The 22,484-nt window shown below is 38.5% G+C and overlaps 7 protein-coding genes across 14 annotated transcripts; 6 read left to right on the plus strand and 1 right to left on the minus strand.

The window, feature by feature from the left end:
* Positions 1-170: 170 nt before the first annotated feature.
* Positions 171-892, plus strand: LOC133836974 (glutathione S-transferase 1-1-like; the record flags this gene model as incomplete). The annotated part of the gene is made up of 1 exon (XM_062267608.1): positions 171-892. A coding segment is annotated over one exon (663 nt), but the record flags the coding sequence as incomplete, so codon positions are not given.
* A 987-nt stretch (positions 893-1,879) lies between these two features.
* Positions 1,880-2,609, plus strand: LOC133838731 (glutathione S-transferase 1-1-like). The gene has a single exon (XM_062269951.1). The coding sequence runs from the start codon at positions 1,912-1,914 to the stop codon at positions 2,542-2,544; it is 633 nt and encodes a 210-aa protein (XP_062125935.1). The 5' UTR covers positions 1,880-1,911; the 3' UTR covers positions 2,545-2,609.
* A 1,383-nt stretch (positions 2,610-3,992) lies between these two features.
* LOC133837913 (glutathione S-transferase 1-1-like) lies at positions 3,993-4,951 on the plus strand. Its single transcript, XM_062268827.1, has one exon. It carries the CDS (start codon positions 4,035-4,037, stop codon positions 4,665-4,667), a length of 633 nt encoding a protein of 210 aa, XP_062124811.1. The 5' UTR covers positions 3,993-4,034; the 3' UTR covers positions 4,668-4,951.
* Positions 4,952-5,767: 816 nt separating this feature from the next.
* LOC133837912 (glutathione S-transferase 1-1-like) lies at positions 5,768-6,561 on the plus strand. Its single transcript, XM_062268826.1, has one exon. It carries the CDS (start codon positions 5,822-5,824, stop codon positions 6,455-6,457), a length of 636 nt encoding a protein of 211 aa, XP_062124810.1. The 5' UTR covers positions 5,768-5,821; the 3' UTR covers positions 6,458-6,561.
* Positions 6,562-8,119: 1,558 nt separating this feature from the next.
* LOC133837389 (glutathione S-transferase D1-like) lies at positions 8,120-8,867 on the plus strand. The gene has a single exon (XM_062268133.1). It carries the CDS (start codon positions 8,166-8,168, stop codon positions 8,808-8,810), a length of 645 nt encoding a protein of 214 aa, XP_062124117.1. The 5' UTR covers positions 8,120-8,165; the 3' UTR covers positions 8,811-8,867.
* Positions 8,868-9,017: 150 nt separating this feature from the next.
* On the plus strand, positions 9,018-11,096 carry LOC133837388 (uncharacterized). The gene is made up of 3 exons (XM_062268132.1): positions 9,018-9,239; positions 9,322-9,477; positions 9,531-11,096. The coding sequence occupies exons 1-3, from the start codon at positions 9,117-9,119 to the stop codon at positions 9,996-9,998; spliced, it is 747 nt and encodes a 248-aa protein (XP_062124116.1). The 5' UTR covers positions 9,018-9,116; the 3' UTR covers positions 9,999-11,096.
* On the minus strand, positions 10,675-22,473 carry LOC133837380 (actin-binding LIM protein 3). Of its 8 annotated transcripts, none has more exons than XM_062268118.1 (10): positions 21,922-22,473; positions 15,297-16,315; positions 14,968-15,024; positions 14,238-14,806; positions 14,005-14,178; positions 13,208-13,347; positions 12,305-12,411; positions 12,024-12,090; positions 11,207-11,448; positions 10,675-11,141 (listed from the first exon to the last, which is right to left on the minus strand). In XM_062268118.1, the coding sequence occupies exons 1-10, from the start codon at positions 21,923-21,925 to the stop codon at positions 11,028-11,030; spliced, it is 2,493 nt and encodes an 830-aa protein (XP_062124102.1). In that variant the 5' UTR covers positions 21,926-22,473; the 3' UTR covers positions 10,675-11,027. The 8 variants fall into 8 exon arrangements, with proteins under 8 accessions (XP_062124102.1, XP_062124100.1, XP_062124101.1 ...); XM_062268116.1 differs by lacking the exon at positions 21,922-22,473 and adding an exon at positions 16,442-16,680; XM_062268117.1 differs by lacking the exons at positions 12,305-12,411; positions 21,922-22,473 and adding exons at positions 12,972-13,060; positions 16,442-16,677.
* Positions 22,474-22,484: the final 11 nt, after the last annotated feature.

Here is a 22,484-nt window from a genome sequence, read left to right on the forward strand (position 1 = left end):
GTTATTATGATGATGATATTTCAGAAATACACAATCTTAACATACACATGCGCCAGTCATAACCCCTCTTGAATGGGTTGACACGGTATTGAGAGATAATAAAATTGCTGACCTTATCAGTAAAACAAAAGCATATAAAAAGAAATTCCCTTCACAATTGCAACAGTTAACTTTCAACTTGCTATACCATTACAATGGATCTTTATTATTCGCCTTATTCCGCATCGACTGGTGCCCTCCTTTTAGTTGGCAAGGCTCTTGGTCTGGAATTCAATAAAATTGAGGTCAGCGTTGCCGCGAAGGAGCATCTGAAGCCTGAGTTTGTGAAGATCAATCCTCAGCACACTATACCTACGATCGTCGACAACGGATACGTTCTGTGGGAATCACGTGCCATTCTCACATATCTAATTGACAAGTATGGAAGGAATGATTCCCTTTACCCCAAGGATGCTAAGAAACGTGGTGTTGTGAATCAACGACTCTACTTTGATGTGGCAACGCTTTATCCGGCTCTCGCCGATTATTATCACCCACAATTTCAAAAGCAGCCTTTTGATCCTGAGCTATTCAAGAAGGTGGAAGAGGCCCTAAATTTCCTTGAAAGTTTCTTGGATGGCAAACAATACCTGGCTGGTGATTCTCTCACCGTTGCTGACATTTCCATTCTCTCCACCATTGCTTCATTCCAAGGTATTGGTCTGGACATTGGTAAATACAACAATATTGAGAAATGGTACAAGAATGGCAGTAAGGTGGCTCCCGGATGGGATGAGATCGAAAAGAGTGCAGGCGCTTTGAAGGCTATACTCAAGGTTATACAGCAGAGTTAATTGTAATACTCAAGAAATAAAAATGTCATTGCTATTATAAAACAACTGTTTTTTATTCCACTTAAATGTTTACAGCTGGCCAAAGAATCACAATTAAATACTACCATCGTACTATTCGGTTAATAAGTTTATTATCATTGCTTATAAATAAAACGACTTTTAATTCTTTTTGGGTGGTCAAACTACAAGCCGTTTAACTAAACTAAAGCGTCGATGATTGCTAGATGATTGTTAGTCGTTAGAAAATGATCACATGACATATAGACAGTGGCTTGATGGCTTACACCGAAGGTGCATTTTTTATTTTATTTTATTTTTGTTAATTGCTGCACTTGTGCACATGCGCGAGGGATAACGCTTCTTCAGTGGGTCCTGCCGCACTGTGCATCCTTACGGTCGAAATCTTGTACGGATGTTGTGAGGTGGACACAACTAATGCTTATGCAGCCTATTCTTTTAAATTTAATTTTTCCATTGCAAACGTCAATTGATTCTGAAATGTTGAGCTTTAACTTTTATATTTGACGACACTTTATTCTTTGTGCTTGCTCCTTAATTCACAGAAATTTATAATAGGGTTCGCACTTAGAATTTATTAAACTAAGTTCTTCAAAAAAAACTTGGCAGATCTTGAGCTATCAAGCAAAAGTAACTTGTCTTCCACTCTCTACTTAGTACATGTAAATATCGATAACAATTATCTGCTGCCTGTCGACAAATCTAACTTTTTTAATGATGAGTTCGAATATGGATTAAAGAACTTTATTGCTATGATTGAACACGCAGTAAAGCTGTTCAATAAATCTTTAATTAGCTTTGATCATTCTAGAAAAAATGTTCAAAATGATAAAATTGGAATAAATGATTACGATGATGATATTTCAGAAATGCACAGGCTTCACTTACGTATTAGTACATATACATACATACATATGTGCCAGTCATAAACTCCCATCAATGGGTCGAAACGATATTGAGATAACAAACGCGCTGACCTTATCAGTAAAACAAAAAGCATATAAAAAGAATTCCTCTTCACAACTGTAATAGTTAACTTTCAACTCGCTATACCATCACAATGGATCTTTATTATTCACCTTATTCTGCATCGACTGGTGCCCTCCTTTTACTTGGCAAGGCTCTTGGTCTGGAATTCAATAAAATTGAGGTCAGCGTCGCCGCGAAGGAGCATCTAAAGCCTGAGTTTGTGAAGATCAATCCTCAGCACACTATACCTACGATCGTTGACAAAGGATACGTTCTGTGGGAATCACGTGCCATTCTCACATATCTGATTGAGCAGTATGGAAAGGACGATTCTCTGTACCCCAAGGATCCTAAGAAACGAGGGGTTATAAATCAACGCCTCTACTTTGATGTGGCAACGCTTTACCCGGCTCTTGCAGATTATTACCATCCACAGTTCTACAAGAAGCCTCTTGATCCTGAGCTATTTAAGAAGGTAGAAGAGGTCCTAAATTTCCTTGAAAATTTCTTGGATGGCAAAAAGTACCTGGCTGGTGATTCTCTCAGCGTTGCGGACATTTCCATCCTCTCAACTATTGCTTCATTCCAAGGTATTGGTCTGGACATTGGCAAATACAAAAATATTGCGAGGTGGTACGAGAATGGCAGCAAAGTCGCTCCCGGATGGGATGAGGTCGAGAAGAGTGCAGCTGCTTTGAAGGCTATACTGAAATCATTGCAGTAGAAATTAACCTATTGCATTACTTAAAAAATAAATAAATAAATTGCTATTATATTTAAGAAGATTTTTATTACGCTTGCTAAGCTAAGAATGTAGAAGAGGATCCGATTTTTAACTCTTGGGAATGTTTTTTTACAACTCTCCTTTAAATATATTAACTGTAAAAAGTTACTTGAAAGTATCCAGCTTACCAAATAATCATAGCTAATCAAATACTATTAACATACATACATCGTGTGAGAATGGTGGATGCGTCTATCCGGAATAAGGTCAAGAACCGTTAATGTTATGAATTATTTCCTTAGGGAAATGCAGTATAATTTGTATATATTGCATTCCACATAAAATTGTTATTACACTTTAAATAAATGAATTGTAATATAAATGAAATGACTTTTATATGTTTCTTGGGAGCTCCAACTAAATTCAATTAGGGTCTCAACGATTGTTTCACAGCTTACTATATTTCAGATTGTCCCTAGTAGTTTTGTTCATTAATGTAGCAATGGCTTCAAGGTTGTATCGTAGGCTGTTTTCCTGTATTTTTACTTGAACATCATCAAAAGTGGTGAAATGGCAGTTGTTCTGTTTGCTGTGTTAGATACTCATAAGTTTACACAGAGCACCTGGTCGGGACAATTTTAATTCCGTCTTGTCAATTCAGTGTTTTAAATAATATGGGAAATACACAATGCAAACTCAAGCCAATATTTCTACAGATTGGGATGTGCTTGGAACAAATTATTTTAGTTAGTTGCGCGTAAATACACAAATTATACAAAAATTTAGATAGGTCTATAAAACGCCGTGTAGCATTAAATTTACCTAAATTGTGCCAGTGTGGAATCATTAGTCGCCGAAATTTGTGCGTTTCTTTCTTTTCCTGACGCTTCTTGTTTCTGAAATTGGAGCATATTTGGTAAATAATAATCAATGGAATATTTTTTGAATAAGTACATATTTTTAGAGGACAAACATTATATGACCTCTAAAATGCACTTTCAAAACTAAAACGAAAGTTTTCCATTAATGTTTTCAACAATTCAAGCTTTCGACTTATCGACCTATTTTAGTATTTTTTTTTTTAAATAAGTATAGCTATAAAATAAAATTGTGTGTTTTTATTAAAATATCACTTAAATGAAATCCTGAGCAGTCATTTTATGCAATTGTTATAGACGAAGTTAGTTCTGCAAAAGTGGTGCTCAATTTTTCGATGAAGCCACTGTAGATACCAAACATATTAGTATATCTGTTCGATGAATATTCCAGATCGCTGAGTATTCCAGAACCATTTGGAAAATAGCGATAATACTGTGGTAAATGATGATGATGATTCTTCAGAATCACATAAGCTGAACATATCTGCCAGGTGTCGACACAGTATTAATAGATAACAAACGTGTTGACCTTATCAGTAAAACAAAAAGCATATAAAAAGAATTTCTCTACACAACTGCAATAGTTAACTTTCAACTTGCTATACCATCACAATGGATCTTTATTATTCACCTTATTCTGCATCGACTGGTGCCCTCCTTTTACTTGGCAAGGCTCTTGGTCTGGAATTCAATAAAATTGAGGTCAGCGTCGCCGCGAAGGAGCATCTAAAGCCTGAGTTTGTGAAGATCAATCCTCAGCACACTATACCTACGATCGTTGACAAAGGATACGTTCTGTGGGAATCACGTGCCATTCTCACCTATCTGATTGAGCAGTATGGAAAGGACGATTCTCTGTACCCCAAGGATCCTAAGAAACGGGGTGTTATAAATCAACGCCTCTACTTTGATGTGGCAACGCTTTACCCGGCTCTTGCAGATTATTACCATCCACAGTTCTACAAGAAGCCTCTTGATCCTGAGCTATTTAAGAAGGTAGAAGAGGTCCTAAATTTCCTTGAAAATTTCTTGGATGGCAAAAAGTACCTGGCTGGTGATTCTCTCAGCGTTGCGGACATTTCCATCCTCTCAACTATTGCTTCATTCCAAGGTATTGGTCTGGACATTGGCAAATACAAAAATATTGCGAGGTGGTACGAGAATGGCAGCAAAGTCGCTCCCGGATGGGATGAGGTCGAGAAGAGTGCAGCTGCTTTGAAGGCTATACTGAAATCATTGCAGTAACGATCAACAGATTCATTTTACTTATAAAATATAAATTATTTGCTTACTATTTTAAATTAACACATTAGAAATTTCGTTTGAAAATTATAAATTGTATTCAATTTGCTCTTTAACTTTTTGTATATTTTTGTTTCAAATATTTTAAATGGATGAATAAATTGAAGATAAATGGAGTAGCTTGATGCCCACGTTGCTGAGCTTTCACTTTTAAATTCGATATGTATTGAATATTACAACTTTTGGTAAAATTATTATAAATGAACTGCCTTGGACAAGTTATACCTTCTAAATGAGTAATCTTTATTGTTTGTAGAAATGTATTGGAAGATAAGAACCGATAGAAAAATAATTGTTAAAATAGATTTTAAATCGAATAATTTCCACATCTATTGTATTTTTCACTCGATATCATTAAACATCGATACTACTGAGAATGTTGTATGGTAATAATGTAGAACACGGTCGCCCTAATTACTGATGTATTCGATTTGAATTTTGATTTGCTTTATCTTAACCGAAACTCTATGTGTCCGACTCGACAGGTACATATAAATAGTTATATTTCTTTTCTCAAAATTCTTTCTATTGCCAAAATAGTTTCTGCTTCCAAGAGAAACATTTATTTGCTATTGCTATTTTACTTAAAATTTAATACATCTTTAACACAAAATTTTATTTAATATTTATCTATATTTTTAGCAATATTAATTTGCAGAAACAAATACTATTAATGATAATTTTTGAAACCAGTACAATACTATTGTTGCTATCAATAGGCATATCAATCCATGGTTAAGAGCTCTTGTATCTCTATTCATTTATCAGTTCAAGTAAGAGAATAATTTTGAATTTATTACCGAAACAAATTTCGAAAATTCTAGCAAAAATATTCTCATAATAATTTAATTGGGGAATAAGTGTGTTTAACTATTATGAAATAATATAGACATTTATTAAATTTTAGTTAGACTTCCGAATTGTAATGATGAACTTTCATAAATCCACAATCTTATCGTGTTGCTCGTCCAAAATGCATAAACGAGAGAATAAATGACTTGGTCTTATCAGTGAAGCGAACTGTATAAAAATCGAATTGCTCTGCGGAACCGAAATAGTTATCGTTCAGCTCGTTAGCAATCACATCTCAAATTAAAATGGATCTTTATTATTCGCCTCTTGCCGGCACTAGTCGTGCAATCCTTATGATTGGTAAGCCTCTCGGCCTCGAATTCAACAAGATTGAAATCAACGTAGTCAAGGAAGAACACTTGAAGCCAGACTTTGTTAAGATCAATCCTCAGCACAGCATTCCCACAATTGTCGACAACGGTTTCACGCTGTGGGAATCCCGTGCCATTCTCACCTATCTGATTGAGAAGTACGGAAAAGATGATTCTCTCTACCCCAAGGATCCTCAGAAACGCGCTGTTGTGAATCAACGTCTCTACTTTGACCTGGGTACCTTGTATAAGGCACTCGGAGATTATTACTATCCTCAGTTCCAAAAGAAAGCTCCTGCTGATCCTGAGCTATTCAAGAAGGTGGAAGATGCCCTCGGTTTTCTGAATGCATTCCTGGAAGGTCAAAAATATGTGGCAGGTGACTCCTTCACCGTAGCTGATACTGCCATCTTGGCCACTATTTCTTCATTTACCATTGTTAATCTGGATCTCAGCAAATACACAAATGTGGTTAGCTGGTACGAGAATGCCACTAAAGTAGCACCCGGATGGGAGGAAAACTTGAAGGGCTTGGCTGCTTTGAAGGCATTGGTTGAAACAATGAAGTAAAGCAAACAAAAACCTAATACTCATACTTGATTTACAAAAGTGATATTCGTACACTGAAACAATAAATTATTAAATTGCATGCATAAACCGATTTTAAATTTCATTTAAAATAACAGTTGGTCTGCTGACAATGTTACCGATAACAATAACGCGACACGCGACAAGCTTGTAGCAAATAAATTCATGAGTATTTTTAATATTTTCTACTGAACTTACGTTGTTGTGGTCGCACTGCTTGCTGATGTTTTGACTTTGGTTTTTATTTTCGTTGGAGTCTGGGTTTAAAACATTTTAATTTTGTATTCATAACTAACGAGAAGATGGCCCCAAGGACCCTAAGAAAACATGCTGTTGTGATATACCAACGCTTTACCTATAGAAACCTTTTGATCCTTGGCTACTTAAAAACGTGGAAGAGATAAATTTCTTTGTTCTTCTCACCGCTACGAACATAAGCATCCTCTCCAATTTACAAGACTCTCACTACCCATTGTTTTTCAAGAATACATTTGATCCTGAGCTATTCAAGAAGGAGCTCTCAATTTCGTTGTTAGTTTCTTGGAGGGCAAACAACATCTCGCTTGGAGCCCAATAAATAAATAATTTTCTTTCTATTATAAATCAACCACTTTGTAATTTTGATTGACAGTTAAAAATTCTTTTCGATTTAAGCTTTTCAATTAATTTAATTTATTTTTATTTGCATCGAAGAATACATGCAACCGATAAATTGATTTTAAATGGAGTAACTCTAGGAGTAACTAATGCTCATGTTATCGAAGTTCAAACTATTTTTAAAATTGCGACGAATAAAATAGATAAAAGTTATTGAAACTGCAAATATGTTTTTTTTTACCGTAGTGCCGCGGGCAAATTATACCTGTAAATGAGTTACTTTTCTTATTCGCAAAACATTTTGGAGCGATAATCGATTGAACAAAATCGCTTAAGCTGATATATACATTGAATGATTGTCATGCACCACGCGATACTACAAAACATCGATATTACCAGAAAATGGTATTGTATAGTATTTGTTGAATGCGGTCGCACTGGTTACTGATATTTTCAAATTGAATTTTGTTTTGCTTAAGCATAACGAAAATGGGTATGGCAATGTGATTGATTCGACAGCTAAAAATGTATATAAAAAGTTATATTCTCAATTGGTATCATTATTATTTCATTAAGCTTATATATAAATTGTATATCTTAACTAAAAAAATAATATATAAAATAATATATACAAATTATTGTTTAAGAACTTTTAATTACTGTGACACTATTAATGATAATTCTTGAAACTATTAAAACTCAGTAGTTATTTATCATTTCTTTTGGTGACTAGTTTTCAATTTATAAAAATCATGTAAAATATAATAATTATGCAATAAAATAAATTTCTATCGGAAATACTTTTATATGAGAATTCTATTTGATGGTAAATGTGTTTAACTATCATGAAGCAGTTCAAACTTTTTATTCAATGTTAATCGTAGAAATACCCCCGAACTGTAACGATGAACTTTTAGAAATCCACAATCTTATCATATTGAAAATAATGCTTGCCCAAAATGCATCATCGCGATATTGGCAGATAATAAAAGGCTTGGCTTATCAGTGACACAAACAGTATAAAAATCGAGTTGGTTTGCATAGTCGAAATAGTTATCGTACAGCCCGTCAAACAATCACATTACAAAGTAAAATGGATTTTTATTATTCGCCTCTGGCCGCCACTTGTCGTTCCATCCTTATGATTGGTAAGGCTCTTGGCCTGGAATTTAACAAGATCGAAATAAACGTAGCCAAGGAAGAACATTTGAAGCCAGAATTCGCTAAGCTTAATCCTGAGCACGCCCTTCCTACGATTGTCGACAACGGATTTGTTCTGTGGGAGTCCCGTGCCATTCTCACCTATCTGATTGAGAAATACGGAAAGGATGATTCTCTCTATCCCAAGGATCCTCAGAAACGCGCTATTGTGAATCAACGTCTGTTCTTTGATATGGGTACCTTGTATAAGGCTCTCGGAGATTATTACACTCCTCAGTTGCAAAAGAAAGCGCCTGCTGATCCAGAGCTATTCAAGAAGGTGGAAGAGGCCCTCGGTTTCCTGAATGCTTTCTTGGAAGGTCAAAAATATGTGGCAGGTGACTCATTCACCGTAGCTGATACTGCCATCTTGGCCACTATTTCTTCATTTACCATTGTTAAGCTGGATTTGAGCAAGTACGCTAATATTGTGCGATGGTACGACAATTGCTCTAAAGTAGCACCCGGTTGGGAGGAGAATGAGAAGGGTTTGGCTGCATTGAAAGGGTTTATCGAGATAATGCAGAAAAAGGCCTAATTCTCATATTTGCTTTATAAAATTGATGTGCGTACTCTATAAATAAATAAATTTGATTGCATACACATAATCCGGATTTTAAATTCCATTGGACGTTAAAATAACAGTTGGTCTACTGATAATGTTATCGATAACAGTAACGCAACACGGCGATATGTTCGTGCAAATAAATGCATAAGTATTTTTAGTATTTTGTACTGAAATAATGTTGCTGTGGTCGCACTGCTTGCTGATGTTTTGATTTTGTTTTTTATTTCGCTTGGAATCGGATTTTAAAGATTTTTAATTTGTGTTAAGTGACATTAGATGCAACCATTTATTGTTATTCGCAACTATCGGGAAGATGATGAGCTCAAGTGCCAGGAGTTGGTGCGGGACTACATTATGTCATTCTCCTCAAAATCTTTCTTTGCCTTCTGCTTTCGGGAGGTGAGCTCAGCTTTCTTTTGCCATACGTGACTTATCTGACTCGGGCGTGGATGCATCTTAATAGCCTACATCTTAATTACAGATAACACTACAATTTATAGTCATCACTTGGGCAATATTCTTCATTTTTCTGGGTGTGCCACTTCTATTCTGCGTCCTCACAATACCCGGCTGCGTATTCTTCCTCTTCACCAGCACCTACTTCTCCTTCTATGCTAAGGCAGTGGAGCTAATGAGGGTAAGTACTAATGGTAATGTAAAATATTTTAATTATTCAATTTCCTGCCGCAGGTGAAACCCTCGCAATCGCTAGTTGCTGAGTGCTATGAACCATTCATATTTCGCTGTGCTCCCAACGAGGCGAGCTATCAGATATTCATGGATGAAGCGCCTTTTGATGAGACGTACAAGAACAAGTTTCGACGACGCATTGTGGCCACGATTAGCGTTAAGAATCACCATGCTGTGTACAATGCAGCATGGATCTATCGTTTCGCCATTGCCAAGGACTATCCGCATCAGAAGATCATGGAGCCAATGATTAATCAGATTTCAAATACATGTACAAATGCCGGCTACGCCTCATTGGAGTGCACCATCTCCGAGTGGCAGGAGCATGAACGGGACTTTTACGACGATATGGGATTTGTGACACGACAAATCTATCACAAGCAGATCATTGGCAGCAGCGTTACCGTGATGAAGACGCAGCTAACCTTCAGCTTACGCACAGATGACACGTTGCAAAAGCAAAACTAGTGCAAAACACTCAAGAGAGAAGCCATCAATAGAATCTCCGAATAACTGTGAAACATAGCGCAATATATATTTATATACTCGAAATGTTTGTATGTCCTCCATTAGTACATTCCAGTCACGCAAAGCAGGCAAATTTTTATACTTGACACAGCATATAAGATATTCTATATATTATAGATGTATTTATTGAAACACATTTGTAGGATATTGCTTCGTTTTGTCCTGTTTTATTATATCTTGTTTATTCTTTGACATATTCTATTTAAATAAATAAAATATATAGTAATAAATTAAAAAGTTTGCAAGTGTTTAGCGTAATGTTTTATAATGCCACACATCTAATTGTTGCTGTTGGTTTTTGAATTTGTTTTTGTTTTTGTAGGTACATTCATTTCTCGTTCTTTGATGCATTTTAACTGGATTAGCCGCTGTTTATAAAAAGCTTTCATGCAATTCAGGACTTGCCTTGACTGCCAAAGTTTAACTTATTGAAATTTGTATACATTGTTTTGTAATACCTCTGCAGATCGCATTTCACTTTCAATACATTCAAACGCAAATAGCTTTCAGATTGATCTAATTAGTGAAATATTAGTTCTTACTCTAGGAACAATATGATAAGTGTGACGATCTGCAAGAGTATTCAAACTTCGTCCATGCCGAAGTTGAGTTTTAGTTCTTTTTTTTTTTGGTTTTCTTATAGAATTTAAATAGTTATCTGCGCAACTAATGCTTAAAAAAATAAACTGGATCTGCAATTACTGCAGTCCGCACTTCAAATGTAACTATTTCCCTTTCTTTCAATTATATATTTAAAGCGTGTTTCAAAACTGGCTGTGAAATTAGCATAGTTTTATCAATTCATTAACTTTTGTATTGTTTTTGATGTTGTTGTTGCTGTTTTGCTTTGCTGCCATTTGTTTTATAGTTAAGAACCCTCAAATGATTAGGTAATTGTTTTTTCTTTTGTTTAATTTGGTTTCGTCGCAAATAGCCAATCTGGATCTGGTTCTATCCAGGCTGTAGCATTTAGAAGAGCTTCACACGTCGCTTGAGCTCATTGCGCCTCCACTGGGGCAGCCTGTAGAATTCGGATCTGGCGCACTGTAAAATGTGCTCGAACTCGATGTCTGACAAGTGACGCTGTAACGAAAAAGATACAACTCGATAAGTATCTCACAGATTGACAAATAATTAATTTCACTCACCTCCAGGTTGCAGCGATCAACGTCTGATGGGAGACGATAGTTCGTAATTAGCAAAATGTGATAGGGATAGATTTTGGCAGGCTCGTGCACCAGCATCGAGTGCGCCATGTTGGGCAAACTGCGTCGAATGAGTCCCGCCTGCGGATAGTGATAGGACAAGGCGCCCGAGTATGTGCTTGAGGCGGGCAGATCGCCGCCCATCAGAGCACGCCTATCGCCCTCAGTAATCGAATCCACTGAAGCTGTAAGTTAAAAAAAGAAATTCATTATTAATACATTAATTTTACATACACAAAACACAAGTAGTCTTCATTATTTAGTATTTTCGTTTGAATATTTTACTAATTACATTTTTATTTTACTTTATTTTTTTTTAGTTTAGATTGAATTTTGTAGTTGCACTTCACATTTATGTTAATTTTGATTTCTTTTTATATAGACTTTAATTTATTTAGATTTTTATTTATTATAATTTTTTTAGTTTTTAATTTCGGCTTCAATACTTATCACATTTTACTTTTTTTTATATTTTTGCCATCTTAATTTAATCCATTTCGCTTGGGATTCTCTTTTTTGGAAGCTTTAATTTTTCAATTATTTAAATTTGGATTTTGGTTTTTTAATGTGGTATTAGTCGCATGTCATCTTAATTTAATTAACTTCAGGTTTATCGTATGTTTTTCTATTTTAATTCAATGTAGTCTATACATAAATTTATTGTTATTTCTTTTCAGTTATCGAATTGTATTTATTAATTTCTTTATAGTTTTGAGTCGTGTTTTTTCTTTTAGTTATTTTCATTAGTTGTCGAACTTACCCTCTGATTTGCCGCAGCTCAGATCTGTGCTATGTGTTTTGTCGCCCAAACCTCCATAGGAGAAATCCTGCATAAGATGACAAAGCAAAAGAGCGATTAATTCCCCATATTAAATTGTGATGGAAACATGCCAAACCAAAAACAAAACTAAAATTGTGCGTTGCTACGAAACGTGTGAGTGTTGAGTTCGCCTTTCAGAAGGCAATAGATTGGCAACCAAACTAATCTAGAATAAAGGATTACAACAAAAACGGGATTTACAACAACAAAAGCATTCTTACAGTGGCACCATGCATCGTGACGGCGGCTGATGTTGTGGAACTGAATGTGTGAGAGCGTGGAGCCAAGCCGTATCCAGGTTTGGGCACATGACGCAGCGCACTCACCACTGGAGTCGCCAAGGTAATAGATGATGTATGTTTTGTTATGTTATGTTATGTATGATATATGTTGAGTGTTAATGTTGTGTTAGTCAAGTTGTATTGTATTGTATTGTAGCAACAAATACGAGAAAGTAGCATATAGCAAACACACACAGAGAATAGTCGAATAGGAAAGATACGAGTGTAGTATGTTAAGGCACAACACAATGAAGCAGCAGACCAACCAACCAGTTGAGTTATTAACAATATTATGTATTGTATTAGTTGCACCCAGGCACCAAAAGCAGTCATCATCAGTAGTAGCAGCAGCATTTGGCATATCAGCAGCAGCAGCAGTAATTACAAATTACAAAAGAGACAAATTGATCAAGAGTGAGCAAACAGATGAAAGTGAGAATATGATAGAAATTGAGATAGAGAGAGAGAGTACTTAATATCAAGTATACGTAATGCTATAGATTAGTGGATGGCCCCAGAATAACAGAGTTGATTATTAGCTAAACAGATAAACGAATCTCGCACCATGAGCAACAGGCAATAACAAATTGGCCAAGTCAGCACTTACGGAGCTGTAACCATTGCGTATGTAAGGCGGCAAGGTTGTGGTTTTGAATCCATATCCGGGCTTGGGCGGCGAGCGATAGGAATGTATGGCTATAAACGTAATTGGGCTAAATATAATATACAATTTGGCAAAAAACGGAAAAAGGAAACAAAAACAAAACTCTCTGCACAGCTTATAGTATGAGATAACTCTAAGCTAACTCTAAGATTCGCTCGCTAACAGTTCAATGTGTTTACCATTGTAGCTGGGCGCATTGCCCAGAGATTTGCCCAGGGAGCCGCGATAACTGGTCGAGCGATCGAACATCTCGTCCTCATAGAATGGCTTCTGGTGGTCCAGATTGCGTGAAGGCGATGCGCCAATGGGCGATTCATATCTGCAAGGGAATGAAAGAATATTAGTACTAGTCTATATATTAGAAACAGTGAATTACTAATAAAAGAATTTCTTTTATAAAAAATGTTATCCAACATAATAATTAACAAAAGCAATATTCATTTAAATACAAATATCGTTTATCCAGTTTAAGAATTTTTAAATATCAGAAATAATCATTATAATATATATTAGCATTATAGTAATATTCGTATAAATATGGTCTAAAATTTGAAGTTCTTTTTTATAAACTTTCGAGTATTCTTATTAAATATTCATTTTAAGTTTATATACTTAAGTGCCCATTAAGTCATTTTAAAATACTCATTTTTAAAAATGAAGAAAATGTCTTCTTGAATTTACGTCTTTTAATGAACTTTAGTTAATATAAAATTCTATTCTATTTTATAAGAATAATTCTAATAAAAATGTAAAAAACAATACTACGCATCTCATCCTTTAACTACAATTTTACTACATGAAATGAGAGCAATCAATTCTGAAGTTAATATTGTTGTCACAATGCTTCATTAATTTAATTGCTGGTTTAGGAATTTGTGTCTTCTCTTGGCCTATGCAAACTTGCTATTCTACATTCCAGTTTTATTATTGTTAATTTTTACTCCAATTTAATTGCTGATTTAAGTCTGTAGCTTACCTCAACTTGTAGATGGGCTCCTTGGAGGCTGAGGGCGTGCGTGATGCATTGCGTGGATCTAAATTGTTTTGCTTCCATTTCCTGTACTTGGCATGCTCTTTCAGATCCTTGGCAATCACAGAGCCAATGCCCGAGTTGAGTTTCTCCAGTTGCTCAGCCTCGCGTTGCAGGCGCCTATTCCAAAGATACAATTAGTCAAGTAACTTTTTTATGAATGTACTTCATCAGCTCACGTTTGCTCCTCGCCATTCTTGGCCTTGCCATTGGTTTGTTTGCCGTTCTCGCCATCCTCGTTCTCCACATCATCGTCGTCATCCGAAACAGGGACTCCCTTGTACGTATCGCTGTAGCGTCGCCGGCGCTCGGGATCCGTGTAGGGATAAGGAGGTGCTGGGAAATCATCTCGCTCGATTTTGGGCTGTTCGCCTGGTGGCGGCTTCTTGGCGGCCGGATAATGCGACAGCTCAATGGGCTCCTCGTTGTTCATGCCCGGACTCTTGGGCCGCGGCGTCTCCGATCGGATGGCATCCACCAGCACCTTCATGGCGCTGCGCGTGCGCGAATGTGGACGCGATGGGGATCGACTGCCGGCAACGGAGCCGGCATTGCTAGCGGTCGTGGCATAGGAGGCGGGCCTATGGAAATGCGGTGACAGCGGTGTCTTGTCATATGGATCGATCGGCTTGCGCAGATAATGCGGCGCATCTGTCAGATAGCTGTAGGTATAGATGCGCGATATATCCTCGCCAATGGGTCGTCCATATTCGCGCAGTATCAGCCCCGGGCTGACGGTGCGATAATGCTAGAAGGGATTAGGAAGTTGGATTAGTTGAAATGTGATAGGGTGAAAGTTAGGCGCGGTGTTTAGCATGCAGTGCATGGGGAATTAATCAAGCCAAAGTCTCGAAATCATAATCATCGTAATGCTAATCGGAAATCATAAAAATTAAAACGAAAACAAACCTTGCGGCTACTGGAATAAAGTGAACCATTAAAACTCGGTGTTCTGGAGCGGATGTACTGAAAAAACGAACGAAAAATCGAAAGAAAGAAAGAAAGAAAAAAAAACGCAAGCGCAAAAAGAAAACGAGGTTAAACAAACGTAAAATGCATAAAACAAAATCGAAATGAAAATCATAAAAATCATAAAGGTGCAACACTAAGGTCACTCGTTTGCGTGTGTGTGTGTTGAAAGGTGTGTGCGTGTGTGTGTGTTGAGCATTCTCTTGGGTCGCAGGGAGAGTGGAGGCATTCCCCTTCCTCTCCCCCTGCCCCACTCTCCTCTTACATACCATATCGCTGAGCGCACTCGAACTCATGCGATCACATTCGGTGTCTGTGAAGTTGCCATTCGAGGCGCCGCCCGTGACCGATGTGGTTGTGCCTGGCCTGCCACCAGTTCCGCCTCCGCCATTGAGTATGATGCCCGACTCGGAGGGACCGGGACCGCAGCGGGGATGCCAAATGGCGCTGCCCTGCAGGTACATTTCCTCGCCATCGCCGAATGGATCGCCGCACTTGGTGCAGCGAGCGCACGTTGGATGGAAGTGATGATTATCGCCGGCCTGCAGCACCTTGCCGCTGATGAAGCGATTGCAGTAGGCGCACTTCACGCCAAAGCTCTTCTGGTAGCACTTCTCGCAATACGGCACCGCATCCTTGCCCATGTACTCGCCATTGAGCACCGCATTGCACGCCTTGCAACGGAAGCACCACACATGCCACTGGCGATCCAATGCGACCAGCGCCTGGCCCTCCTTCAGCAGCTCCCCGCAGCCGGCGCAATCATTCGGATCGTAGTCCTCCTTGAGGTGCGCCTTATGCGACAGCACGCCGCTCGTCACCTGCTGATGCGCTGTCGCCCGTGTTGGACTCTCGGCCGGCGGAGCGGGTGACGTCACAGCCGCCTGACGGGCAGGCGATGCCGTGGCGCTGCCCGTGGCTGGGGCGCCACCGGAGACGCAATTCTCGCAGAGCACCTCTTTGCCGGTGTTGGTCACTTTGCTGCCGGACTTGAAGGGCTGCGAGCACTTGGAGCACGTGAAGCACTTCTGATGGTACGTTTTGCCCATCGTGCTGACCACCTCGCCCTCCACATACTGCTGGCAGGTGGCGCACTTGGTGCCATACAGTCGCTGATAGTCCGGTATGCAATAGTAGGCGCCATCCTTTGTAAAGAAGCCGCCGGTGGCCAAGGACTTCTTGCACTGGCAGCACTGGAAGCACGCCTTGTGGAAATGATTGTCAGCCACGCGCAGCACTTCGCCGGAGCATTTTTTCGTGCATTTCGCACAGTAGATCTTTTGTTTACCTGCAAAATATAATGGAAACGGAACATTAGTTGAGTTTACGCTCGCGTTTTTCATTCAATCAACTTAAATATTACGTATACGCATGCGAATGCGAATGCGAATACGTATGTAGAATATCAGTTTACGTGTTGTATTCGCTGATGTCATATGCATGTGATGCGATAATAACGGCCCCCTTCAGCCTTGTGCCGCTTTCCCAGAGCACAGCTCAAAGCCCCAGTTCAATACGAAATATGTATTTATGTATTTTTATGTATGTTTGTGTGTTTTACACACGCTCGCGACTTGTTTTGTATTCAGATTTCTCAGAGTTCTATGTGGGTGTCGTTGTTGTGGCTTGTATCTTATGTGACAGTCAATCAGTCAATTTGGAGTTTGCGTTCATGTATTTTGTGTGTCTTCGAATGTCGAATGTCGAGGCATACTCAGACTTTTGTGTAGGGTGAGTCATGACTCATGAGCGTGGCAAGCAATTAATCTTATCATTGATAAGGCCAAGGGCGACACACACACTGAAGTAGTCTTGACAGATACGCCCTACACACATTCGCACACCACCTCAAGTGGCCCCAACACTTTTGTATCTCTTCTGTGTTATGTACACAAGTGTGAGCAGCGCACTCTCAACAGGTACAACTCAAAGTACTCTAGCTCTCTCTCGCTTGGGGCACAGGTGAACAAGTTTCTCAGCAGCTGTCGGCTATATAAATATCGTTATATAGCAGATACTATATGGAGAGTCAACAGCAGATAGTTAAGAATGCAAAGATATAGATGCAAGTATAAGGAAATCTATCTACAGCACTATCTATATTGTTATATAGTTAAAAAGCAAAGAACGTAATGATCGTAGATAAAGATCGTAAGTTAAAGAAATGTTTAAAGTAGAAAAACTTAAAATGGGAAATTACTAAAATAAATTAATAAATATATAATAGGGAAGTGAAAAAATATGAGAGATGCAAATATATTGATCTCCCTTTGTATAAGAAATTTTAATATAATATATAAAATTATTAAAATAGAAAACATGATGAATTAAATTTGTATTGAAGATGGAAAAATCTTAATATAATATAAATATTTTTATTAAAGATCTGAATTAATTAAGAGAAATTATTAAAAACATGAAAAACGAAATATAAAGAATTCCTTTCATGATGAGGATCGAAGCATTTTAATACATTTAAAAGAATATATATCAAACTTAAAAATCTTTAAACTTTTAAAAATTAATATATCATATTCCTTTAAAAATATTACATATACATATGTTTATAAATAGACTTGCAGAAGTTAAATCCAAGCAGATATGATAAAAGCAAATATTTGCAAATTTAAGGACAGATTAAGATTGGTAAACCAAGCGAATGATCGATAAGCGATAAGCAAGGGTTTAACCGATAATGCACACCATAAGTTATCTGTCCGAGGAATAAGCAAACGGATTGTTTAAAGTTTATTAACCGAGCAACAGGCAATTCAATCAACTTGAATATCATTAAACAACTTTGCAACGCTTTCACGTTGCCCCAAAGCGAATGCTGATAAATAATCTAGCAACTCCCTTGCCTATAAATATTATTGTTTATAACAAATTACAGCTTAAAATTTACTATAATATATAGCCGCGGCAGTCGTGTAATGAAGGCGGCATTATAAAATCAAACAAAACGAAATGCCGGCCATGACGACGAATCTGTTGATCGCTTGAAAGCCCCAACCCCAAGTCGATTGTTTCTATAGATAAAAGCAGAACGACAAAAAAAGAAGAAGCAAAACGAACAAACCGAACAACAAAACAACGGCAACAATTCCCCCTGTCGTTTTCATGTGAAAATTACAAAAATACTCGACGAATATTTTTCATGGAAATAACAATATGCCGAGACCTTTTGGATATGCTTATTATGAACAGTGTTTTTATTTTATATATTATATTATATATACATCTTTTTTTATTGTTTTTGCTCTTTACTTGTTTTCATTTTTAGCCTTTTTCGGTGTGTTGCTTGTTTTACGTGCCTTTTGTTTTGTACGCGGCCATTCTCTTTTGTGTGGCTGCTTCGTCGCTTTGCGGGTTTTACGTTTTGGGTTCCAAAATAGAATTTATTGATAAGCTAAAGCCCCACAATAGACGAGAAACAACTACAAAACCGTTAACTAGTCGCATTATAATGGTGACGTACGTCTAATGAATGAGACCCGCACAATCTCACACACACACACACACACACACACAGACACAGACACACATGCAACGGCGCGACAATCTTACACATATAGATATTACGTATACGTACGAGTATACACATACGTGTTTCGTTTTCAATTAATTTTATTTATGCTGCTGTCTTTTTTTTTTGCTGTTTGCTGTTTTGTTTATTATGCAATCACAGACAGTTTTTTCCAGCGTCTCTCGCATATTGATTTTGGCATTTTGTTTATTGACTTTTCAACAGTTTTCCCCCATTTAGCAGTGCCGCGTTAATTACATTTGCCGCAAACTCTAAACAGATCCAGATGAGCATGTAAAGATGGCGAAAATTAAATTTTCATGCCAGTTCCTCATATATGATATGTTGTACTTAGTATAGCTTCCATCATGGCACGACTTTGAGTACGATTGCGAGTCTCGAAGTACGAAGTATACATAATAAAAGTTAGAGCGCTCAGTTTGTTTCTTTTTTTATTGTAATTACGGCAGCGATTTTAGTGCCCCCGGTCCGAATGATGTCATCCTCATCGTCATCGTCGTCGACATCGTCGACAGCCAAGCAAACCAACCACGAAGCGTGAATAGAGTTGAAGTTGTGAACGCACAAAACTGGTTATAACTACAACCAAAATAAAAAAGCATTCGAATTTGAATTTGCATTTCAATTCGAAATTCGAAGCTGAATCTGAATCTGAGCAGCAAACAAGCGCAAACAAAAAAGAGACACAAACAAACGGGGGGGCAAGTCCAAGGTTAAATTGCGAGTGTGTTTTGTGTCTCTGCTCGCAGTTGATAGTTGTTCTCTCACCAAAGGTCAACTGCAGGCCACACTCACACACACATTTGTGTGTGTTTAATTAATTTCGACCGCGCCCCAAAAAATATTTCGCATTCCTAACCTCAACAGTGAAATGGAAATGAAAATGGAAAGAAACTGTGTGACGACCCTGAAGAGGCCAATGCCAAACAGACACAACAAAACAGATAGAAAGCATTTCCCGTACATTATGTGCAAGCCACACAATTCTAAGCGGAAAGTGCGTCAAATCCCTCAACAGTCTGACTGCGCCAGGATAATGTCGAGGACAATGCAGGTCAAGGTGCAACACATCCACAAACAGCTCTCAACACACAGCAAACTCAAAGCAGATGATGACGCTCGGTGGCAGTGGCATTGCCATATTTTCCGAGCATTTTCCGATGAATTTCGGCGAAACGAGAAATAATAAAAACACCTCGCATTCGTTTTAGTATTCGCATTCGCATTCACATTCAAAGTTCTTTGGCCACTCCCACACACTCACAGAATTTTGGGCCATGGAAATGGCGGTGTTTATTTATGGGAAAAAAGCAATAACATAATCAAACATCGTCCGATTACTCATTCAAATGCGAATTGCGAGGCAAGTGTTTCTCGACTTTTTATGTGGCTGCGTTACCTGGCGTATACGCAACATTTTCAATCTAAAGAGTTTCAAGTAAATGCCTATGCATAAATTATGTTTGATTTATGGCTTAGCACTTGGCAGCACTTGTAGTCGAGCATGCTCTGGCTTTTATGTGTTGTTGATGCCACAGCCCAAGTTGAAAGTGCTTCCTGTATGCTTATTAGACGAAAAGTGAAAAGCGCAGCGCAGCCAACGAAAATTACGTGAGTAGATGTTGTTGTTGATGATGATGATCACGATGATGACGCTGCGTCTACAAAAATAGCATTCAATTAGTCGAACGTCGGACGTCAAGTCGTCTTCGCTATGTGTGTGTGTGTGTGTGTGGAGGAAGAAGAGGAGGAGGAGACCATCGCCACTTTCTATGCAAATGCTCTGACCTATATAACCCCAGCATAAAGGGGGGAGCAAGAGGGGTTCGAACAAAATGGGATGCAGGCAGGCAGGCAGGCAGGCAAAGCGAATGCACACGATGTGAACAAATCAACGATCAAATAAATGAGAAAAATGCCCCCAAAGTGGGATGTGCGGAGGAGTGGGAGGGGGCAACTCGTTTGCCCCTTTCGTTTTCATTTGTGAAAAAGGCAACTACTAAATAAAAAACCACAAGCAAAACCAAAAGCGAAGCCGACGCTGAAGCTGAAGCCAAAGCTGCAGCCCAATGGAAGTCAATGTGCTTGTCATGAATTCATGTTGAGCATTTGTTTTGTTGTTGTGCTGTTTTTTATGGCTATTGTTAAGCCTTTTGCGTAGAGATCGCTGGTCGTTGACTGCTGCACATCTCCCTCTCTCTCTCACTCTCTCGCTCTGCAGTATTTGGGGGGTAGCCCAAGTCAATTAGGCATTTTGAGCACGCACACAACTACAAGTGTTTGCTGTCTCGCTGCCGCTACCGCTGCCGCAGTCGACGTCGCTGCCCAAAAGGCAAAGCATATGAACTTAATTAGGGACAGCGAACAGAGAAGGAGAAGTAGCTATAGAACGAACAATTAATCATTGACAATGGGCTCTAACAGTATGAAAGAATATATGGCTATGGAATTACGTTACATGTAAGCGACTAGAGTTACAATAGCCAACATCGGTTCCCACAAGCTGCCAAAGCAAACGGTAAATTTACAGGTATTACTTGTGACGACGACGACGCCCTAACGGCAACGTGTGTAATTGCAGTCGCCCGACTCAATGACTGATTCACTGCCTGACTGCATGCTATGCACTTTGTAGGTTTATTCGGTCAGGTATTCTCAGATTCTCTGATATCAACTCAATTTGGGGCGCTGTCGGGCAGTCGGCAAAAGCAAAATCAAAATCAAAAGCAACACTGAAAAAACTTGTTCTTACAACAACACTGACGTCATCGCAGCTGAGAACATAAAATGGGGAGTGGACGAGACCACCAATCATATGTGTATGTGTGTGCGTGTCTGTGTATTGTTGTCTCGTCGTGCGAGCGTGTGTGTGTGTGCGGTTTCAGAGTTGCCCTCTCAGATGATGATGGGCTCCACCAGCTGGCCAATATTGATTAACAAATGCAACAACGCAAACGACAAGCGACAGCGCAACTTTACTGCCTTTTCGCCTTATGCCGTGCCATAATACGCTACTAATGCGATAATACCATCAAGTAAACTAAGTATATATGTACACACAAATACACACACAAGCACGTTTGTGAGTAAAAACACGGGAATGTACAACAACACAACAGCACAGGAGTGTCCAAAAGGGAGAGCGAGCAAGAGCGAGAGCGCGTGCTATGCAGAGAGAGGCGAAGCCAGGCCACCCTCTTTCACTGGCGCTCATCTTTGCCTTTGCGCAATTTTGTTCGCTCACATATGCACATACACAGCTAAACAGTAGTCTACGTGAGCACGCGTGTATGTGTGTAGCTAGATAATCGTATTCACTGTCGGCATACAACTACAAACAAACTTACCCATAGCGAGGAGATACTGCTATGCTCTTCACACTTGCGCCAGCAAAATGGGGGAGGGAAACACACACGGATAGAAAGCACAACAACTACAGGCGCACAGGTCACCACTACTTCTGCCTTCCCCTTCACTTCACTTCACAGCACAGCACTACACAACACTACACTTCACTAACAATTTTTCTTCTGCTTAGATTTTGATTTTCTATTTGTATCTTTCTCATATGCATTCGCAATTCACTTGTAGTATTTTTATGAGGAATTTGTAGGTGGCTTGCGCTTCAGAACCGAATTGTGTGTGAATGTGTGTGTATATCTGTGTGTTTGTCGCGAGCTCGATGAGTATTCGGCTTTTTTGCATTCACAAGAATGCTTATTTATTTGTGTCCAAATTTACCGATCAAATCACAGTGAAATTTATGGGGTTTTTCTTCTTTTTCTTTTTATAATATAAACTTCTTGCTTCGGCTGCTTAGCAAATTCATGTATATATTCCAATTTTAAGCTATCAAAAAAAAAACCCCGCGCACCAACAAACGGCACCGACAAGCGACGACGACGGCAGC

Source organism: Drosophila sulfurigaster, chromosome 2R (genome assembly GCF_023558435.1).
Source record: "Drosophila sulfurigaster albostrigata strain 15112-1811.04 chromosome 2R, ASM2355843v2, whole genome shotgun sequence".
In the NCBI taxonomy this organism is placed as follows: Eukaryota; Metazoa; Arthropoda; class Insecta; order Diptera; family Drosophilidae; genus Drosophila; species Drosophila sulfurigaster.

What these genes read in the sequence shown, in the direction of transcription:
- LOC133838731 (XM_062269951.1), top strand. Translation starts at nt 1,912, where the DNA reads ATGGATCTTTATTATTCACCTTATTCTGCATCGACTGGTGCCCTCCTT.
- LOC133837388 (XM_062268132.1), top strand. Translation starts at nt 9,117, where the DNA reads ATGCAACCATTTATTGTTATTCGCAACTATCGGGAAGATGATGAGCTC. An exon ending in TTGCCTTCTGCTTTCGGGAG is followed by an intron (nt 9,240 to 9,321) that starts GTGAGCTCAGCT and finishes TCTTAATTACAG; the next exon opens with ATAACACTACAATTTATAGT. An exon ending in AGGCAGTGGAGCTAATGAGG is followed by an intron (nt 9,478 to 9,530) that starts GTAAGTACTAAT and finishes TTCCTGCCGCAG; the next exon opens with GTGAAACCCTCGCAATCGCT.
- LOC133837389 (XM_062268133.1), top strand. Translation starts at nt 8,166, where the DNA reads ATGGATTTTTATTATTCGCCTCTGGCCGCCACTTGTCGTTCCATCCTT.
- LOC133837912 (XM_062268826.1), top strand. Translation starts at nt 5,822, where the DNA reads ATGGATCTTTATTATTCGCCTCTTGCCGGCACTAGTCGTGCAATCCTT.
- LOC133837380 (XM_062268116.1), bottom strand. Translation starts at nt 16,469, where the DNA reads ATGCATATGACATCAGCGAATACAACAC. An exon ending in GACATCAGCGAATACAACAC is followed by an intron (nt 16,316 to 16,441) that starts GTAAACTGATAT and finishes TATATTTTGCAG; the next exon opens with GTAAACAAAAGATCTACTGT. An exon ending in CAATGCGCCCAGCTACAATG is followed by an intron (nt 12,412 to 13,207) that starts GTAAACACATTG and finishes TGGCGACTCCAG; the next exon opens with TGGTGAGTGCGCTGCGTCAT.
- LOC133837913 (XM_062268827.1), top strand. Translation starts at nt 4,035, where the DNA reads ATGGATCTTTATTATTCACCTTATTCTGCATCGACTGGTGCCCTCCTT.